We start from the raw sequence: 22,804 nt of genomic DNA, 5'->3' as shown, positions 1-22,804 counted from the left end.
GCCCATGGAGCCAGGCACGCACACACTTGCCAATACCAATACAAGGAGAGCTGCTGGGTGATGGAGGGAGTGTGCTCTGACGGGAGGGCACTGCTCGGAAGTCCTGCTAATGTCTCTGTGTGGCCATGCTGTATTTTCAGCTTGTCATCATGGCTGGGACAGTGCTGCTTGCCTACTACTTCGAATGCACTGACACTTTTCAGGTGCATATCCAAGGATTCTTCTGTCAGGACGGAGACTTAATGAAGCCTTACCCGGGGACAGAGGAAGAAAGCTTCATCACCCCTCTGGTGCTCTATTGTGTGCTGGCTGCCACCCCAACTGCTATTGTAAGTACAGAAAAGGATTTCCTTCTTTACTGTTGGATCCTAAACAACATTTTCTGTCTGCCTTTTCTCCTCTTTCCTCTCTTCCTGGGCGTTCACCAGCAGCCTTATCAGGCATGCCCCGTTTCAGCCCAAACAGAGTGAGTAGAGCTGTGCATAAAATCTCATTAAAATAGGTCTTGTCTTTTATAGGTGGCTTTTGCTTTTTGGTTCCTGAATTTAAATATATATACATATATATTTTTAAAAGAATGTCTGAATGTCATACGTATATATTTTTTAAATGAACAGGCCTGAGTGGCTGCCATGTTAAGAACAGCTACTGTACTCTTGAAAAAATATGCTGTGCGTTGTGTGTATTCAGAAGAGGTCTTGACTGTAAATGCTGGCCTTGATACAAAGCCTCAGTCAGAGTGGAATAGAATCCCCCAGGCCTGTACCTCTTGCTCTTCTGACTGAACTTCCAGAGAGGCCAGAGATGAAAGAAACCCCTTGACCTGAAGTTTGCTGTGAATTGTTCTGGGCGGCTCTGGCTCTGCTCACATTACATCACATTCAATTAAGTTGCAAATTTACTGTCATCGATTGCATTCTTCTCTCTCAAGAGGCAAAAAAAAAAAAAAAAAGTGGCCAGACAGGCCTCTTGGGAGACTATTTCAAAAGCATAAAGCTCATAGATCCATATTGTCTGGTAAAATGATTTAGCATTTAGACATCTTAATTTGATTTTAAAAAAATGACTTTGTGAGTGTTTTTAAATAAACATTTCTGTGTCTGAACATGCTACAACGTCAGATTATTTGGGATGTAATTTCAGTTATTATTTCCTCCCTTTCTCTTCCAAAGCTGCCTCCCCCCCAACTCTCCCGCCTCCCCTACCTGCCCTCTCCCACTCTCCTCTCCTTGGAGCAGTAATAAAAATACCGACTCGCATGCTGAAGAATGTACTGATTGCTCAGACATTCAGTTCGAGTATTGTTTTCTATGCAAATGTTTTACTTGCTTTAAGATGAGAAATAGAATAGAATTTTGAGGAGGAAATAATATGGACATAATGAGTCATAGTACTTTAAGTTCATTTTGATCATTGATCCTAGACTTGACAAGCTCCCCCTTAAATAATAAGGCTATGCCATAGGAATTAAGGTCAGCAGTGATAAAACACGATCTATCACAGCCGTTAAAAACACATGCTTTGCAGTCCGACCTTCCAGGGTTCACATCCTGTCTATGACTTCAGGCAAGTCACTCTACTGTTCCCTCCCCGCAAAATGGGGATAACGTGACTGCCTATTTCACAGAGTTGTCAAGACTTAAATAAGATGCTTCATACAAATGACTTGGCACAGCGTCTGTCATGGACTAAATGGTTAGAAGTCGGGGAAACAAAGAACCTGGCTGGAAACCCATCTTTACCGTCTTCAGGATCACAGACCAACTTCCTCTCCCTGTAGAGGAGATTCCACTGAAACCCTGGTATCACCTCCTCTTTAGAGCGATGGGGGATGTGCCCTCTCCCAGAGGAAGGCTGATCTCCATGTTCCTCTTACCTTTCCCTTTTCCTTTCTCACCAGCCCAAGGACTAAGAGAAAGCATAAAAGACACGCTTCTAAGTACCTTAAAAGGTGACACACTTCACTCCTCAGATAAAACCTGGAGGCCACATTGGGTTCTATCTGTAATGGTTTAATGGCAGCTCTACCTAGTCCTAGAATTAGTCTGGAATCAGGTCCTGGTTTCTTCCTGTCCCACAAACATATCATTTTCTCATGTACTCAGACATAAATCCCTGAGTGATCCATTGACTAACATATTTTCCTGTCTTCTTCCCAGTCCCAGGAAACATCATTGCCTAGGTTCTCTTGCAATTACTTTTTGTAATTATAGAGAGTTTTTTCCCTTTAAAAAACAAAGACAAAAAAACAAAGACACATAAGGAAAGCAAGGGAAACAGATCAATAAAAATTATGAAAAATCAGTGAATCAGAAAACAATAGGATTAATAAGTAAAATGTACAACCCCCTGGTTAGTCTGATATACGAAAGGCAAAAGTTAAAAAAAAAAGTCAAGAAAAAGAAAGAATATATAAGCAAAAATACATAAGCCTTTAAAGTCTACACTGTAGTTTTATTTAAATTGTATATTCAATTCTATGCCAATACATGCTTACTTCTCAATAAAATTGATAATATTCTACGGAAAGATAACTTACTAACGATGCCTTTAAAAATGTAGAAAAGCTGAATAAATGAATACAAATTTTTAAACATGTCTAAAATTTATCGCACGAAATAGTACTGGGGACACATAACTATAGTATAAATTCCTTCAAACTTTCAAGGGATAGAAAACCCATAGCTGGGCTTCCCTGGTGGTGCAGTGGTTGAGAGTCCGCCTGCCAACGCAGGGGACACAGGTTCTAACCCTGGTCCGGGAAGATCCCACATGCCGCAGAGCAACTAAGCCCGTGTGCCACAACTACTGAGCCTGCGCTCTAGATCCCACGTACCACAACTACTGAGCCCGTGTGCCACATCTACTGAAGCCCACGCGCCTAGAGCCCATGCTCCACAGCAAGAGAAACTACCGCAATGAGAAGCCCGCACACCACAACGAAGAGTAGCCCCCTCTCGCCGCAGCTAGAGAAAGCCCGCGCGCAGCAACGAAGACCCAACGCAAATATAAAAACCCAGCCAAAAATTAATAATTTAAAAAAAGGATGAAACCCATAACTATGTAAACTGTTCCAGGGCCTTAAAATAAGTGGAAAGCTTTTCAATGCACATTATGAGGTGAGAAAAATATGGATTTCAAACACTTAGAAAGTCTACACCCACAAAAGCATCCTCAATTAGGAATGTTGTTGCAGGCAGATAGCAAAGGATTGATAGATTTCTCTACCTGAAAATAAGCATTTCTACCAAAAGAAAAAGTAAATAAAGACTGCAAAAAATTTTTGCAGCATGAGACTCCAATGTAAATATTCCTAATACTTAAAAAGATGAGCTTCCCAAAATAAAAATGAGAAAGGACAAAAATAGACAATTAACAATAAATTGTATGCATATAAACATTTTGAAACTCATCAATTATCAAAGAAAAATTATTTTAAATACAGTATTTTTCCAATATAAGTTTGGCAAATGTTTTAAAGTTTAACCCGTGTTGTTAAAGGTGCAGATACTTTCATACAATTCAAATGTAAACTGACATTTTCTTTCTGAAGAGCAGCTGGTCGAGATGTACTGAGAGTTTTATAAACTTCAGACCCAGTCATTAATTCCATGCCCTGAATTTATGTTAAGGAGATAACCAGAGTTTTATATAAATACAAAGACTTGTATATAGGAATGTTCATGTCAGTGATAGTTTTAAGAGTGGAAGGAAAACTTGGCTAAATACACAGCACTAGAGGATTGTCTAAACACATTTTGGGCAGTCATGTTTCTGGAAAACCTCTAATAGCAAAGAAACATGCTTGTGATTTAGTGAAATGATTTTTATGAAGGCTAAAATATTGTATATAGTATTGCAGATAAAAGTTTTTCTCTTCTATAAGAGAATTTGAACTTCCCTTAGTTTTCTAGCTCTGTTTCCTTAGAAAAAGATATGTATCAGCTGTGTTACTAGGCAAAATTAACCCCTGATTGGTGAATTGCATCTGGACTCAGAGAACTATAATTACCTGAAAAGGTGCCATGCTGTGACTTCCAAGTACAGTGACTCTGGACACTGGGCATGTCCAGTGTGGGCACTTGGAAGCTATGTCTGTGGAGTTGCTATACCATATATTGACTCCTATGGGACATGATGAGTCTTTTAAGCTGGTGGCTCCTGCGTCCTCTGATATGTCTGCAGTCTCCTTGCAGCTGAACTGTGCTGGACCACTGCAAGGCCATGTGCTAAAGAGGAACATGTGGTGCTGCCCTGTTGGCAAGCTATCGTTCCTCCCAAGTGGACCAGGGCCAAATGAAGCATGTGATTGTCTGTGGGGCTGAATATTTAATGGACCCTAACAAGACAGCATGTGTGTTACGAGTACAATCGCAAATTTATAATTACACATAAAAGACTAGTAAGAAATAAACTAAAAATGTATAGCTGTTATCTCTGAGTGCTAATGGTACAGTCTTTTTTCTTTTGTGATATATATATATGTTTAAATTCTACATCAATGCAGTATTTTCGAATTGAAAGATATATTGTTAAAACATGCCAGTTCTTCTGACATAATTATGAAATGACCAATCTTTAATAAGACTTGAAACTAGCGATTCTAATAAACAAAAACACACATGGCCAAAAAACAAAACAGAACTTTTGATGAATTTTCTCTTCTCTTTGGGTAAAAATGATAGATCTTTCATTCTAAGATTTTCAGCAAAAACTCTTCTTCCGCCTACAAATTTTGATCACATATCTTCCACCAGTTCCTTTTCCCCAAAGGACACAAACTGACATGGGGTCAAATGCTCTGATGGGAAGCCATGGGGATATGGCCAATGGATAGTGAACTGAGTATTAAGGCCCTACAGTTCTACTCTAGTTTTCAAGTATGGAACCCTGATTCAGCCACTCCATTCCTTTGCTTCTCTGGGTGAAAAATGTGACCAATAATGATGGCAGCCCTCCAAGATATGTGCTGAGGAATATTCCATAAATGATGATGGCAAGAATAACATCTTTTAATTTACTTGTATTCTGCAGTCTTTGCCTACTTTATCGTCACAGCATCCCAGTGAAATAGAAAAGAGACATCCCAAAGAACACAGAGAAAGTTTGTGGTCCAATTCCCTTTTTTTTTTTTTTTTTTTTTTGAGGTACGTGGGCCTCTCACTGTTGTGACTTCTCCCGTTGCAGAGCACAGGTTCTGGATGCGCAGGCCCAGCGGCCATGGCTTATGGGCCCAGCCCCTCCACAATACGCGGAATCCTCCCGGACCGGGGCACGAACCCATGTCCCCTGCATCGGCAGGCAGACTCCCAACCACTGCGCCACCAGGGAAGCCCCCAATTCCCTTCATTTTTGACTCTGAGTTCATTCAGGGGGCCAGTTGTTAGCTACGTTACTTGTAACTTGAGACTTAGCTACATTAAATGATTTGCTGAAGGTCGCAGTTCTGTATGTAATCGGACAGTTACCCACCCATTTGGTTCTACTTTTATGTTCCTCCCGAATGAGGGGCATTGCTAGGAACCAGCACTGATTACAGCTGATGGGTTAATGGCAGAGAGCTGAGTGACCTTGAAACTCTGCTGTGGTGCTTGATCTTCCCCCCAAGACCTGAAAATAAGTGAGCAACGGCGGGACAGAGAGCAGAACTCCCCGGATGCTCAGGGACATCTCCTGGGAGCAAGGAGCCGTGTTTACTTCTGCTCCTTCCTGGAGAGATATGGGGTATCCTAGAGCAGTCTTTTTTGGGCCACTTGAACACGGATCCCAAGTGCCTAGCTCAGCACTCCCCCTGCCCCTGAGTGTGCATCCTTCATTATCCTCACACTTCAGTCATCCTGTCTCAGGCCTGATCTGTCAGGAAAGGGAGGGATCCCAGTTGTGGCTTTGCCCCCAGTAATTGTGTGACCTCTGCTAAGGCATATTCCCTCTTTGGGTTCTATTTCTCATCCGCAAAAGGTGGGGTTGGGCTAAATGATCTCCAAGATCTTTCTGGTTCTAATATTCCTTGAGAGATGAAAAAAGAACCTTCTAATTGGAAGATGCCAAATGTCAGATTCCCAACTCCCTAGGCTCTCGACTTTCTTTCGGGAGTTCAATCTGTGCCTGGCCAGGCGTTTCACAGAATGGGTGTGTGTGTGTGTGCGTGCGTGTGTGTATGTGTGTGTTTTTACTCCTTCTTAAACCCATTTCCTATTTTCCCTGTAGTAGAAAGAAGGCAAGACTCCTAGGGGGTGACTTATATGACACAAACTAATGGCAATTCTCAAAAAAGGTAGTTCGACCTGGACTCGTCCTTGGTGCTCTGTGTATTCTCTAGCACAGGTGTCCCCAAACCCCAGGCCGCGGACCGGTATCGGTCGTCAGCCTGTGAGGAACCGGGCCGCACAGCAGGAGGTAAGCGGAGGGCGAGCCAGCGAACCTTCCTCTGCCGCTCCCCATTGCTCACATTACCGCCTGAACTTTCCCCCCCTCATCCGTGGAAAAACTGTCTTCCCCAAAACTGGTCCCTGGTGCCAAAAATGTTGGGGACCACTGCTCTAGCACATTAACCACAGAAAAACCTACCACCCTAAACTGCCGTGTGTCTGCAAGGATGGGTGCTGCTTGCAGGGACACACAAGAAAGGCATGAGGGAGAAGACTGCCGTGGGTCTGACCTGTCATTTCCTATTTCTCCTTTCGTGCTTCGCTGTCAGAAAGGATCAGCAGCATATTGAGGCAAGGCCACACAGGAGAAAGCTGTGCAGGGACTTAGGAAAGGTTAGAGCTTGGGGGATTTACTGTGTCCAGAACGATTTAGCCAAAAGCGTTGGCCACACGTCCAAGAAACCGCAGGGTGCATTCTGACCAGCGTGGAAACCCTGGCTAACAACTGCCTCCGGCCCCCTGAATAAACTCACAGACTCCGAGTCAAAGGCAGAGAGCCTGTTTGGAGAAGAGGATTTAACCCGGTGGAGAATCTGATTGACCCTTATTTTATCTCAGCCCCAGCACCCCAGGCATGAGAAAATAGCTAGTAAACCTTTTTTTGGCCTCACAACAAAGTGATGGGAGTATTTAGAACGGAAACAGCAGAACGTTCGACACCCAGCCTGAGAGAATCGACACAGCTCACAGTGTGTGCAAGTGGGCACGCGCACACACAAGACTCATCTAGAATTTGCTGGGAACGGAAGAGACAAGCATAACTTGATAGAAAGGCACAATCTGCAGGAAACCGCGACTCTTCACCTGGGCGTTTCTGGGCCATAAGCTCTTGCAGTGAATACGAACGCTCAGTGCACAGCGTGGATCAGAGAGCGGGCCCCGCGTAAATGCACATCTGCTGCCTGGCTGGCGAGGGACGCAGCTGCCAGAGCAAAGGAGACAGTGTGGGCGCCTGTACTGAACAACCTCATCTGTTGAAACCCCTTTTTAACACTTCATCATTCACATCTTTTTCCCTTTTGCACATTATCTCATGACTTTTTTTTTTTTTTTTTTTTTTTTACCGTGAACACATTTTCTTTGTTGCAAATGTACTTAGTCATTACAATTGACGTTTTTTTCTGGGAAAGGGTTATAGATAGTCTCATTAATTGTTGTGGATTTCCTATTTACTATCCATGTGGCAGATGAGTGCTCCAAATTCCCTTACGGATTATTTTTTCCCTTAACATCGTCCCACGGAGAGACTTGCTTACCACCTTTGAGATGCCCCCTTTTAAGGACTGGTGAATAGATGATTGTGTTAGGAGCTTTGAGAATTTGTTTCTTGAAGAGACTACTGTTTGCCTAAAATTGTGTGATGGTCAGTTTATTTGGTGATCACAATGCATTTTAGTTTTTACTAAGAGCAGTATTTTAGCTAACTCATTTTAAATTCCCATTTCTCTTGCATCCACCATCCAGAAAGGAAAAAAAAAAAAGGCTCAAGAGAATACCCTGCTTTGGAAATGTAGCATCCCACCTTGGTGTTGCATTATATAGCAAGTGTCAACTTAAGAGCGTTTTGAATAGGTAGATGCCACCCCTGGATTAAGACCAGTAATGACGCTCCAATCCACAAAACATTTATTATGTGAGTTGCTGAATGATTTCCAAAATGCCATCATCCACATGGCCTTGATTCTATTGAAGTGTTCAGCTTTGAAAGGCACACAAGTGTCTAGAGCTGAATTCCTTTATTTACACTTAGATGTGATAAAGCAGAAGTCAAGGGTTCTTGAACCAAGCACAGCTCAGCAGGTCAGAGGACCGGAACCTCTCTGCACATCTGGGTTGTCACCGGCACTCATCAGGAAAGATGACAGCAGAGCATTTAGACGCCAGCAGCCGGGACTGGCAGCATAGTCAGGACATTTAAAATCCCCTGGGTCACTTTTAAACAAAATCTATGGCAAAAACCATGCCTGCCTTTCTTGGAAATGCTCACGAGTAAAGAATCTTCCCAAGGAGGATATTGGAAGCATCTAAAAATCCCTGGGACTAAAATCTCTGAAGCTACTTAGACATTAATATTGAGAAGTATGCAAAGAACCCTCTCCTCTTCCTCAGAGCATGACACACAGAAATCCAGGGAGGAGCTACTAGCCTCTGCTGTCCTTAGGCACACAGGTATCAGAGGTATCAGGCAATGTGACGACTCTGGAGCAGGCTGTGTCCACTTTGCTTTTAGGGAAGATTACTTGGTGAGGGCAAAGCCCCACGGGATTTTAAAAGTGAATGAAGGCTGAAGGAAGAAGCATTGCAAGAAACTACACTGACCCTGGAGAGCTTAACCAACAGGAGAGAAATTAAAGCCCAATTACATGACTTCAGTTCCCTTAATCAGCCCTCTCTTGTCAGTTCCTATCATAAAGGCAAAGATGTTGGAGCTGGAAAAGCAACTTAAAGTTCTCCTAGTCCAACAGATAAGAAACTGACAGATGAGAAACTAGGCCCAGAGAGGTCAAGCAAGTGGTCCAAGATCAAACATTAGGGGCAGAGCAGAGCTATGTTTTCTTAATCCAGGACAATTTTTCAAGCAATTTCAATACACATTCTTGCCTAGACTGACCAGTAAGTGACAGCAACAAACATTCTTTGAGCACCTATAGATGTTTTCACATACATTTCCTAATACTCTCAATAATTTTCTGATATAGTTATTACCCTCATGTTCAAAGTCATGAACAAAAGAAAAGCAGCTCAGAAAGGTTCAGTTACCTGCCCAAAGTCACATCAAGAAGGGAGGGAGCTGAGATTTCAACTCAACAGCCCACATTCAAGAAACAGCAATGACTCTGATATTGCCAAGTACCAGAGCTACAACTAGGATATGTGTGAACCCAAAACATATATTCCAGGAATTCTAGACACGCTTTATGATGACAGCCACATAGAACATGCAGTGAGTCTCCCTTACAATATGAAATTATAATACATCTTCCAGTGACCTTTTTCTGCAGATTTCATATTTTGAAATCTGAACACTATCCCCTAAATATTTTACATTTATATCACTTATTTATGACTTATCAGATCTCCTTTAAAGACTGTAAAGAAGTGAAGTCTGCAAGATAACACAACAAACTGATGTATTATATTCCAGGGTTATTTGCTTATTTGCCATTTGGGTTTCCATATTTGAAAGACAAATTTATCAAGTTATCCTCACTAAAAGTATATTTACTGCTATCTAAGTGTCTTAGGTCATGTCACTTGTGATTGTAGCCAGCATAGCTGGGGGATGGCAGATGCACCAATGGAATTCATTTGCTGTTTGTTCGTGGCCAGGTCTAGAGTTTGGCCTTGATCATTTCTCACCAGAGGGTATGCTCATTTGCTATGAGTGATAGGATGCTTGTTAGCCAACAATTTGAAAGGCCATAATAGGCAGGACAGCCAGGGCCGAACACATGGAGAGTCCCACATGTCCCAGCTGCTCTCTGAAAAGAGTGGTGGATAGAGGCAGAGTGTGTGTGGCAAAGATACAGATGGAGGAACCCAACCATTGCCAGAACCAGAGTCATAAATCTGCCAGTGGGTAGACGGCTTCCAACATTGGCTGGGGCTAGGCAGCAAAGAAAAGAGACCCCTACCTTTATCAAGCAGAATCTTCCCTCTCTCTCTCCCTCTCTCTCCAAGCAGAATAAGGCTCTGTATGAGACTATGGAACCCAGTGGATGGAGAAATAGCACCCTGTGTGTGATCAGAGAAATGCAGTGAAATGAATATCCATGAAGCCCATTCACTGAGATCTAAGAGCTGGATTATTTTATCAGCAACCTTTATGTCCATCACAGTCTGAACTGGATGGACCAGGAATACTGTCCTACCTTGAAGTTATAAAATGACCCCCTTCCTTTCTTTCTTCCTTCCTTATGTAAACATTATTATTTATTATACTGAAAGTATTATGTCGGTAATTAGATATATAGGTTAGCATATATCCTTGCTCTGATTTTTTTCTTTTGTATTTCATACCTCAATTGTGATTTGAATATTGTTGACCAATAGTATCAATTCTTGTTTTTGGTTTGTTTGTTGATTTTTGTTTTTTTTTTATTTGGCTGCGGGGATCTCTTAGTTGTGGCGTGCGGGATCTAGCTCCCTGACCAGGGATCAAACCCGGGCCCCCTGCATTGGGAGCGTGGGGTCTTAACCACTGGACCACCAGGGAAGTCCCAATAGTATCAATTCTTATACTGCTTATCACCTTTGACATGAGAGTCTTAGGACATTTTACTTATGGATTTATTTGAGCCCCATACCCTTTTCACATGACAAGTTTTGTTTGGTATGCCTTGGAGTGATTTTGTTTAGATCTATGTGTATGTGTGCACATGTTTATTTTCTTTTTTTTACATCTTTATTGGAGTATAATTGCTTTACAATGGTGTGTTAGTTTCTGCTTTATGACAAAGTGAATCAGTTATACATATACATATGTTCCCATACCTCTTCCCTCTTGCGTCTCCCTCTCCCCTACCCTCCCTATCCCACCCCTCCAGGTGGTCACAAAGCACCGAGCTGATCTCCCTGTGCTATGCGGCTGCTTCCCACTAGCTACCTACCTTATGTTTGGTAGTGTATATATGTCCATGCCACTCTCTCACTTTGTCACAGCTTACCCTTCCCGCCCCCCATATCCTCAAGCCCATTCTCTAGTAGGTCTGTGTCTATTCCTGCCTTAGCCCTAGGTTCTAACAAGAACATGTTTTGTGTAGATTTTCTCACATTTTCTTGCTTTTTTGCCTCTTGTGTGAGTAGTGACAACCTTCACTAAATGGAGAACTTCTAGAATTTTCTTCTCTCTTTCTTATAGAGTAAGGATGTTTTGGGCTTCTGAAATGGCTGAGGCAAGAATTGCTCATTTCTTTTCTTATCCCTATGTGTTTAGCACTCTCCATCCCAGTTCCCTGCTTTACTTTTTAATCATGTCATTTCACAACATTACACGATATACTTACTGGTTACTTTGTGCTCTCCCCCACTATTCTCTGTTCACAGCTACGTCTCCCATGCTAGAACAATTCCTGGCAGAATGGGTGCTGCCTCTCCAAAATTGTTGAATGCAAAATGAGTATATGAGTAAATTTAGTTTAAAAGAGATACTTCACTTTGTATTCGTTAATCCTTAATTTTTTACTATATTCCTAAGCAATACAGCAAAAATTGCATGCTTTCTGGTCCATATTGGGAATTTCCTGCAGAGAAATCTTCAGAGAAGTTAAGATCAGAGGGTTCTACCCATACATAGGTACTCTAAACATTCAGTCTTTCATTCATTCAACAAATATTGATTGAATCTACTATATACCAGTCCCTGTTCTAGTTACCATGCAAGGAAGGGCAAAAGTCTTTCCCATAAGGACATCATAGTCAAATGAAAGAGGGACATACAGACAATAATTGCAATTAATTGGGTAGATGTCAGGAGAGAGATCTGTGTAATATGTTGTGGGAACAATGACAAGGCAGGATCTCCCTTTTCCCGAGGGGACCTGGCAAAGTTTCTTTACAGTCTACCTCGTTAAACCTGTATTCCAAAACACCTGCATTAATCTGATACACTTAATTCATTCAACATTGAATAACTCCTATGTACCTTACACTGGGCTATGCCCTGGGGACATAAGTGGAATAAGACATGTGGGACATCCCATAACAAGGAATAAAAATGATAGCATGTAATCGTACTATCATTGTAATTTGTGATAGAAATGGAAAGGAGAAACACAAGGTAAGAGATTCACGTACAACACGAATGCCTAAGCTAGTCTGTGGGAGCAGAGAAAGCTCCCTCAAGGAAATACTATTTCATGTACCCGACTATGCATGAAATTATCCCCATCTGTTCCCTAAGATAAAGAACAGTAATGCAGTGCCACCATTGCAGTGGGGACAAACAAAGCCCCTTGGCACCTTGTTTTGGCAGAGAGAGGTCTAACGAGAAGAGAGGGAGGGCTGAGTTCTTGAAACTATTCAAATATTTTCACCTGACAGAGCATCAACTCATTGTTAATTCCAAGGGATGTCAGGCACAAAATATTCTTAGACATACACAGACAGCACCTGCCAAGGTGATCCATGCTGGCCCATCATTTGTCTGTCTGACCCTGAACTCAGTCTTTTCCTGCCAACTTCCATCCCAATCTGACTTGCCCATAGTTCTATTTCCATTACACCATTCTATCTTGTACTTTAATATCATCTACATTTTTTAGTGTTTAAAGCATATTGCATTTGTTTTGTTTTCTATGTTGTCAACGTTAAACACAAATTCAACAAATATTTTCTTGCATCACTGCTGAGTAAAAGTGTAGCAGTTAAGAGAAAGGACTCTGGAGCCAGGTTTTCCTGGCTTCAGAGCTGGGATTCGTGACGACCTTGGACAAAGTATTTAACCCCTCTACACCTCAGGTGTCTTATCTGTACAATGGGATAACAGTATTTATAGACCACGTGCTAGAGCTGCTTCAGACACTGTCTGGCTGTTTGTGGCCAAGTCCCTGAGACTTTTGGGTTCCTCCCTCATAAAAGGAAGGGGAAAACATCTGTAGATGATTCCAGTTTTACTATTCTATAGCTTAACTTCCATCTCTCATGTGCCATTCATGATGGCATCTTGATCCATCTAAACAGATATTCTATAATGATAGGAAGAGTATAAGGCATAGGAATTCTTAAAACACTGATGTTTATCTAAAACCACAAGCACACGCATAGCAAAGAAGAACAATTATAAGACCACATTCTTCTGGGAAAATATTGAGATGAGGGTTCAGAAAATAAAAGTGGCATATGATGTGGTGGGAAATGTGGACTTTGGAACCCAGTTGTACTGAATACCAATCCCAGTGCCTCCACAGGCCAGTTGTATGCTCTGGAGGGTAAGTTACTTAACTACACTGAACTTTCATTCTTCACCAGGAAAGCGAAGGTAATACTACCAACACTAGGGATTTTGTGACCATGAAAACTATTATGATAAAGCGCTTGACACCCAGTTTGCAATAGATGATGGTAATTATTAACTTTTTATTCACTGAAGGTTCTCAGTCTTCAGCTGCGGCAGTGTCAAAGTTGGTGACAACTTCCCTCATGCCAGATCCTTATTTTAAATGGAAATACAGTGCACTGGGTGCTATAAGCATAATGAAGAAATATAAGACATGGTCCCTGTCATCGGGAAGCTTACAATGTACACAAAGGCATTATGAGTTAAAGGGTAATATACATGTATTAGTTCAAGATAACAAGAGGTGCCAATCATAAAGGTGTGACAGTCAACCAGTTCAGAGTAGGAGAATATTGATCAGGCAAATGTGTTCAAATAAAGATGGTAGTACTGCCACGTAACGAAGTAATATCGCGACGGGTGCGTATAATGCCCTACTGGGCTGTCCCAGTCATTCCGCATCATTGCGATGCACACATTCAGTTAAAAATATTCAAGGGCTTCCCTGGTGGCGCAGTGGTTGAGAGTCCGCCTACCGATGCAGGGGACATGGGTTCGTGCCCCGGTCCAGGAAGATCCCACATGCCGCGGAGCGGCTGGGCCCGTGAGCCATGGCCGCTGAGCTTGCGCGTCTGGAGCCTGTGCTCCGCAAAGAGAGAGGCCACAACAGTGAGAGGCCCACGTACCGCAAAAAAAAAAAAAAAAAAAAAAAATTCAAATCCAGCCTGAGTGAGCCTTATCATAGATTCTATTATTCAATTTATTATTTCAACTTAGGTTTCATATGACTTTAGAATTTAATATTATAGCCTGAAATCTATCTGAAATTATCATTTATTGCTTTCTCTAATTCTTTTGAAGAGTTAACTGCAAATTACTATTTAACTCTCCATCTCTCCAACATGATATCTTCTAATATAATTGTGAAGCCTCAGAAGTTTTGAGTTTTTTCTTAAGCTAGTGGCCTCTTTTATCAGACAGCTATCCAACTTGACAATTCTTCAACATTTCTTTTCCAGATTTTTATTGGTGAGATATCCATGTATTTCATAAAGTCAACCAGAGAATCTCTGATTGCCCAGGAGAAAACAATTCTGACCGGAGAATGCTGTTACCTGAATCCCTTACTCCGAAGGATCGTAAGATTCATAGGTGAGTACAAGGGCATGTTGGACTAAACCCTCGCTTATAGGTAAAACTTACTAAACTTACTGAAGAGGAACACACTTGATAAAATAACCTAAGCTATGGAAGCATCAACTTTAAAAGCAAGAGTTGTTTCGGGGATTTTCCAGGAAGTACAGAAATTGAGCCTGATCCTGGTGCCAAGTCAAATTTTTGATCCTTAAAGTGAAGCAATACTTATTATATTGTTTTACAAATGATTTCAACTTTGATTTTTAATTCCTACACAATATTTATCTGAGATTCCCTTGGGACATATTTTAATATTGACTAGATATTGCCATATACCTTTAAGCTGAGTCAGGCAAGGGGGTACAGCATCAGGAGACACCAGTAAAATGAACTAGAAATAATCAACTTTCCTGACAAAACTTTCCTATCCAGTAACTTTGTTATGCAGGGAACTTTAAGAAGTATGGAAAATCTAATCCATCAGGTCTTAAAAAGAATGCCTTTCCAAAGTTGGAAAACAAATAGTTTTATTAATGTTCACGATGAGGAATAATTAAGACATTTTCTATAACCCTCCTTCTAGGACTTTTATAAAAATCCTGAGGGTATATGGATAATGATTATAAATATGGGAATGAATGTGTATGTGAGTAAAGGTAGGAATATAGATCTCTCAGAGTTCCTACACGGTGAGTACTCAGTAACTATTAGTGTTCTAATGAGATCCTGCAAATACCTACTGGTCGGGTGTTCATGGGAGCCAGGATAAAACTCTGAAAGTATCAACATGGTGCTAAAACAAGCCATGATACCATTTAGAACACATGGAACTGACAACGGAGAAAGTGAGGGCCAGAACACAGCTCCTTTGGTTATCCTTAATCCTTTTCTTCCTGTTATAGAAAAGGGTCGAATTTCCTCAAGTCATGAGCAAATGATCATATCAAAATCAAATATGCAGTAACTTCATGCACCCCTATGTTCACAGCAGCACTGTTTACAGTAGCCAAGACATGAAAACAACCTATATGTTCATTAACAGATGAACGGATAAAGATGTGGTACATATACACAATGGAGTATTACTCAGCCATTAAAAAGAATGAAATAATGCCATTTGCAGCAACATGGATGGACCTAGAGATTATTCTAAGCCAGAAAGAGAAAGACAAATACCATATGATATCACATATCAATGAAATCTAAAATATGACACAAATGAACATATCTATGAAACAAAAACAGACTTACAGACAGAGAACAGACTCATGGTTGTGGGGTGGGGGGTGGAGGGAAGGACTGGGAGTTTGGGGTTAGCAGATGCAAACTAGTATATATAGGATGGATAAACAACAAGGTCCTACTGTGTAGCACAGGAAACTGTATTCAATATCCTGTGATAAACCGTAATGGAAAAGAATACGAAAAGAATATATATGTATAACTGGATCACTTTGCTGTACAGCAGAAATTAAACACAACATTGTAAATCAACTATACTTCAATAAAAATTTTAAAAACTATGCAGTAACTTCTAACGTTGGCATGGGAGTTAGGGAAGTAGTAGAGTGGGAAGGCTAAGAAAACCTAAGTTAAAAGAAGTAACCCTTAACATTAAAATAGTCTTCGGCATTTACTGATGGTATTTGCAGAATGACCTGTGGGTGTCTGCAGTCAGCTCATTGGGTATACCCTCATCCATATGATGTCACGTCTATCTAGTTTACTCATTCCAAACAATGGTGCCTTTCAAAGACATCCAGAGTTTGGTCATCTGCTACCAGAGTGGCTTCAAGGAAGACAAGAGGAGAGGTGAGAATATTTATTATACAGAACACTGGACTAGACACTTTATAATTTCGTTTGATCCACCCAACACCATATAAGGCAGGTTATAGTTCTAACTGTGCAGATGAAGAATATGATATAAAATGGGATAAAGTAACTGTTCCCAAGGACTGTGAGTGTGTGGGTAAGGCTAATAATGCCTGTATTAGGGATCTTCTAAGCATGAAAAATACTATGATAAAGTGCCTGACACCCAGTTTTCAATAGATGATGGTAATTATTAACTTTTAAGTTTTCATTCCATGATTTTGCTTTCCGTGGTTTCAGTTACTCACAGTCAGCCAAAAATATTAAATGAAAAATTACAGAAATAAACAATTCATAAGTTTTAAATCATGCTCCATTCTGAGTATGATGAAATCTTGTGCCATCCTGCTCTGTCGTGAATTATCCCTTTGTCCAAATTATCCCACCCATCGGTCACTTAGAGGCCGTCTGGTTATCAAATCAACTGTCATGATATGGCAGAGCTTATGTTCAAGTAATCCTTCTTTTACGTAATAATGGCCCCAAAGCGCTACAGTAGTGATGCTGGCAATTTGGATATGCCAAAGAGAAGCCGTAAAGTACTTTCTTTAAGTGAAAAGGTAAAAGTTCTCGATAAGGAAAGAAAAAAATCACATGCTGAGGTTGAACACTAAGAACAAATCTTCTGTTTGTGAAATTGTAAAGAAGAAAAAAGTAATACATGCTAGTTCTGCTGTCACACCTCAAACTGCAAAAATTACAGCCACAGCCATGGTAAGTGCTTAGTTAAGATAGAAAAGGCATTAAATTTGTACAATAAGATATTCTGAGAGACAGAGATTACATTCACCTTTAACTACAGTACATTGTTATAATTGTTCTATTTTGTTATTAGTTATTGTTAATATCTTACTGTACTTAATTTATAAGTTAAACCTTATTATAGGTAAATATGTATTAGAAAAACATAGTATATATAGGATTTGGTATGATCCAGAGTTTCAGGCATCTACTGGGGGCGGGTCTTGGACCATACCCCCGTGGATAAGGGGGGACTACTGTAATTTACGATCCCTTGGAGAGCAGGGACTATATCTTTTTCCACTTTGTATCAACAGCATATTGCAAAATGCCTGGCACATAGTAGGTTTTCCATAATTTTTCTGGAGGAGTAAAGAGCAAAAACTAAACTCTGTTAAATCATAGATTTGCCTAAAATTGCTTCCATAAATGCTGATTCTTAAATATTCATTTGCCTCCTGTTTAATTAACTTTATTACCTCTCTTCAGCTTAGTTCTAAAAGATTAGGGTACGTAAATAAGGCAATTTCTAAAAGAAAGTCAAAAGTCTATTCTGACTTCATATAGGAGAGTTGAAGATGGGGGGAGGGGTCTATCTTGAGATGGGTAACTTAGTATGTGTGGATTAAAATTTTCCAGAAAAAAACATATTACTTGAAGTAAAGATCCTTTATATGGAGATGTTTCCTTTGAAAAAATTAAAGTAAAATAAGGTAATAAAATGCATTAGAAACGTTATTGTAAAGGTCTTAACGGTCTTTTTTTTCTAGCCCAGTAGCCACCAAAATACACACCATGCAGTTGGCATTAGAAAATAACAACTGTTTCAGCTAACTATTCTAATTAAGCTGAAATGGCATGACTTTGCTCTTGCAGTTTATGTAATTATTCTAGAACCCATTATCAATAGTGTTACCCAACAAATACAATCAGCTTCGCATTGCAAAAATGGTCAGTGGACTAGCAAAATACTTTTTAAAAATAATGCTTTATGCTGTCAAGGATGAGAAAAAACTTGGGATTCTAGTACAATTCTAGTGAGACTGAGTTGATATACCCTTTCTGCACAGCAATTTGACAGTATATTTCAATAGCCTTAAAATAAGCCTCCTTTTTAATCCAAAATCCTACTTCAAATAATCTTTCCTAAGGAAATGATCAGAAATGTAAATTAATTTTTATGGACTAAAATTATTTTGTCATGACATAAATTAGAAATATCCAATAATATAATTTTTACAAATAATGCTAACCATCATAAGGTACAATCTCAGAAAATGTTATTTTTTAAGAAATTTTAATGAAAGGGGAACTATTCATGATATAACACTATGTGGAAAAAGTCAAGACACTAGGAACCTATGATTATTTCTAAATAAAAAGAATGCAACATGATACGTATGTGTGTATATGTATCTGAACATGTATTTGTGTGTGTAAGTATTTGTGTGTGTACATGTATCCCATAGAAAAGAGATTGAAGAAATGTAGAAGTTAACTGTTGTTATTCCTGAGTTGTACGTTAATGGGTGAATAATTTTATTTTTTGCTTTTTATTCTATAATTTCCAATTTTTAAAATCATAAATATGTATAATTTTAAAATCAGTAAAACAGCTAGACATTTTGGGAGGAGTGGCAAAAATAGAGGTTATCCCAAAGGATGGCCAAGTCCTTTAACACAGTGTTTGGCGTCGAAAGCAGAGCTGAAAGTGGCACCTTGGCTCTCGAATTCCCTGTCTTCTCTAGGCTGTGTGGCAGGGACTTGAACAGATAGCCCCTCATCCTACCCCACAGAGTCAAAGTAAATTTTAACTGAGAAAATGGCAATAGCCAAGTCAAAGGGAGAAACATGCAAATTAAACCATCTCTTCCTGTAGACAAATGCTAATTGTGTTGACCTTGACAGAGAGGATTGAATTCCTCTGATTCACAAATCCAACAATAAATTTTTTCCCCATGGTTCTCATCATTATAAGGAGGATGAAATAGACTCACAGACATAGAAAACAAACTTATGGTTACCAAAGGGGAAAGGGCAAGGGGGATAAATTAGGAGTTTGGGATTAACAGATACACACCACTACATATAAAATAAGCAACAAGGATTTACTGTATAGCGCAGGGAACTGTATTCAACAACTTGTTATTACAATAACCTATAATGGAAAAGAATCTGAAAAATATATATATATAAAACTGAATCACTTTGCTGTATACCTGAAACTAACACAATATTATAAATCAGCTATACTTCCACAAATAAATAAACAAACAAACAAAAAGAGGATGCCTGGTCTCCCAGGCTTTAGCTATAAACCCTCATAGTTAACTTCTGTAACCATTTCTAAACTGTTGTATAATTTCTCACACTGTGTTACATGATGTGGGAAGGGAGGAAAGAAATTGCCTGAAGTAACAAATTTTACCAACGTTTTATCAAAACAAATGTGGTCAAATTAGTGACACATATTTAAGGCTTCTCCCTTTCCTCATTTTTCCCTCTCCATTCCTTCCCTTCCTACATCAGTTCCTTTGGTATGCATTAAATTGAACAACTATACACAGATCTAAGTTCTCAAAAGAGATAAACCTGTACATTCTCTTTTCAGCAACAAAGACAAAATAAGGAAATCATATTTAAATTCTTTTCACTCACAAATATACTCGAGTAATCATATTCTTGTAAATATTAACTTTTTAATTTAATACTGAAAGTATGAATAAAAAGCATTAGAATTCCATGAGGGGTTTTGGTTTGTTTGCCGTCTTGAATAACTTTCTTTTGAGTTAAAGAAAAAACTGATCCAGATATACCAAGATTAGATTGTCTTTTGGCACCTAAAATAGCCTGTCATCCAGAAACTGCTTATTATGGGCTTTTCATTTGGGATCACACAGTTGCTCCATTATTACTTCCAATAAAAATTTAATTAAATACCAAGCAAGTCTTAGGCCATTTAGGTAAGGTCTAAAGATTAGGTAGCACTGGACAGAATAGAAAGTACTATGGTAAACGTTAATTCATGTAATGCTAATTAATTGCCATAAATTGTGATCTAAATGAAGCACGAATATTTTAAATGCAGCCTCAAAGGTCACAGTGTTTTATGGTTGTAAGAATTCATACCCTGAGACAAGCTCAGCCTTTTCAAGAACTAGAAAATCCTTCTCAATTTTGAAAGTCATTTAGATGTACTTTATCTGAAAGGAGACTCCATTTGATTCAATCAGTCCATTTCTACTTGCATTCAGCATTTATAATTATAAATGGGGGGGGGGACTGATATTTTCAACCTTCAATAAGTAATTTTTTGGGCATGTACCATATGCAAAACACTGATTAAGGTGTTGAGGACATATTACTGAACCAAACAGAGATTTATTTGCTCTTATTGAATTTATATTCTAGTGGGGGAAGCCAGGCATTAAACTAAAAATCATAAATCATATGTAAATCATAGCGTTTGTGAGAAGGTAAGTGTTATGGGGGAAAATAACGTAGAAAAAGGAAATGGGTTTGTGGAGGCAGATATGCAATTTTAAATGGGAAGGGAAAGGCTGCCCTACAATGAGAATTGTCTAGAGTTGGCAGTGACTTCATAGCAGGACAGTGACCATCCCAGGAAACTAGGCGCCCAGTGAACTAGGCCAGCTCCATGTGCTAACTGTGGAAGTTGACCTTGGCTGCATAGTCTAAAAATCAGTTGCAGTGCCCAGGCACCCAACTTTAGTTCCGAGTCCAGAGGCTGGACATTAAAAGAGAAATGTCAAAAGCAAGGCAGGGCATGGGCCTATAAGTTGATGGAGATATTTCTAGAACTCAGCAAAAAGAACCAGATTTGAAGCCTAGGTAAATAGATGAGGAGGAGAAAGCCAGGATGGATCTTAGGGGATAAAGGGAACCTCAGTTTCTGGACCCCATGAGCAGCCAAGCCACCAGACTTTGAGACGAAGATGTTTGGTGCTTCCCACTAGGGACCAGGAGTGGCTCTGGAGGCAGGGAGGGGAGGCATGCTGAGGCTGGGAGCCTTGGCTGACTTCAAAGGCATAACCAGGGATCAGGCTCTGCTCCGGTCTCAAGAAGCTGTGATAAGGCTGCTTTTGGTTGCTCTGCTCAGTGCAGAGAACAAGTCTGCTCCTCTTTGAATGTCATCCTCACTGAACCAGAGCGTTACAGACCCAAACAAGACTCCTGGCCCAGAACTCTGTAAGTTACTCTAATTGTCAAGAGGAAAGTTATTTAGTCATGAAACTCAAGTGGCCCTTCTCTGAGGGCCCTTCCCAGCACCAGTGTTTAGAGGCTGGACTCAAATAAAAGGTCTAACTGAGCTGCTTAGGACTAACTCTAAAGACAAGTAAAGATTGATGCTTAAGGACTAACTAAAAGGACTAAAGATTGCTGCTTTCCCTAGCACTTTTCACATTAACCAGTGCAAATTCACAGCATTTCAGTGAACTTATTTGCTGTAAAGCAGAGTTTCTCTACCTCAGCACTATTGACATCTTGGGCCAGTTAATTCTTTTCTGTACGGAGGAGGGGACATTCTACATTGTAGGGTGTAGGATGCATAGTAGCATCCCTGGCCTTTACCTACCAGATGCCAGTCACACCCCCTCCTCCATTAACAACCAAAAATGTCTCCAAACATTGCAAAATGTCCCCTGGGGACAGGATCACCCTAGTCGAAATCCACTGCTGTGAAGGTTTAAAAAAGTACTTCAGGGCTTCCCTGGTGGTGCAGTGGTTGAGAGTCCGCCTGCCGATGCAGGGGACGCGGGTTCGTGCCCCGGTCCGGGAAGATCCCACATGCCGCGGAGCGGCTAGGCCCGTGAGCCATGGCTGCTGAGCCTGCGCGTCCGGAGCCTGTGCTCCGCAACGGGAGAGGCCACAACAGTGAGAGGCCCGCATACCGCAAAAAAAAAAAAAAAAAAGTACTTCAAAGACTTTAAAAAATTTATTTATGTTTTATTAATATTAACATTAATAAAGATTTATACCCAAAATCAGGCACAGCGAGGTACAAAAATACTGTCTGAATATCAGAAATGACTCCCAACAACTGATAAAGGGCAGTTTCAAAGTCTTCTACGATAAAAAAAATAAAATTCACTATATATGCAAATATCAAATCATTGCATTGTACACCTGAAACTAATATAAGGTTACATGTCACTCACACCTCAATTTCAAAAAGAAAAATACAGTAGTGTGTGCTTTGAAAATAATGTAAATTATTACATTAGAACATAATAAAAGTGATCAGGAAATGCGGATGCAAAAGGCAACAGCAGGAGATCAGTACGGGTTGGTCACCAACAGGGCTGGCAGCTGCCTGCTGATGGACCTTGAGGCTGGTCTGGTGGTGGGAATGGGGGTGGATTCAGATCTACAGCTTGACACGAATCATACTTATTCATATTTTTGTATTCTTATAATATGAATCAGAAAGGGCAGAATTTGAAGGCTGTTATTTGGAAGCCCTCCAGGCTTTGCTTGCCTGATTTTAGATTTCTTGGCAGGTAAGGAATCGAAAATCTTCCCTCTCCACATTTAGTTTGTATCTAGGTATACTTTCTAGACTTATCTGTATCCTCCTCCTCCAGCCATTTTATTGTAAAATTAT

The 22,804-nt window shown here is 40.1% G+C and overlaps 1 protein-coding gene across 3 annotated transcripts in view; it reads left to right on the top strand.

Annotated features, from left to right (window-relative positions):
* The window catches only part of PLPPR1 (phospholipid phosphatase related 1), a 350,894-nt gene that overhangs the window by 303,053 nt on the left and 25,037 nt on the right, over positions 1-22,804 (top strand). For all 3 annotated transcript variants that reach the window (XM_024734435.1, XM_024734434.1, XM_024734436.1), the window contains exons 3-4: positions 141-329; positions 14,445-14,577. In XM_024734435.1, the coding sequence (XP_024590203.1) occupies positions 141-329; positions 14,445-14,577 (322 nt within the window). The remainder of the gene's footprint in view (positions 1-140; positions 330-14,444; positions 14,578-22,804) is intronic.

This window comes from Neophocaena asiaeorientalis, unplaced genomic scaffold (assembly GCF_003031525.2).
Source record: "Neophocaena asiaeorientalis asiaeorientalis breed wild unplaced genomic scaffold, Neophocaena_asiaeorientalis_V1.1 scaffold192, whole genome shotgun sequence".
In the NCBI taxonomy this organism is placed as follows: domain Eukaryota; kingdom Metazoa; phylum Chordata; class Mammalia; order Artiodactyla; family Phocoenidae; genus Neophocaena; species Neophocaena asiaeorientalis.
Note: the sequence above shows the minus strand (reverse complement) of the source record. Positions and strands in the feature narration are given on the sequence as shown.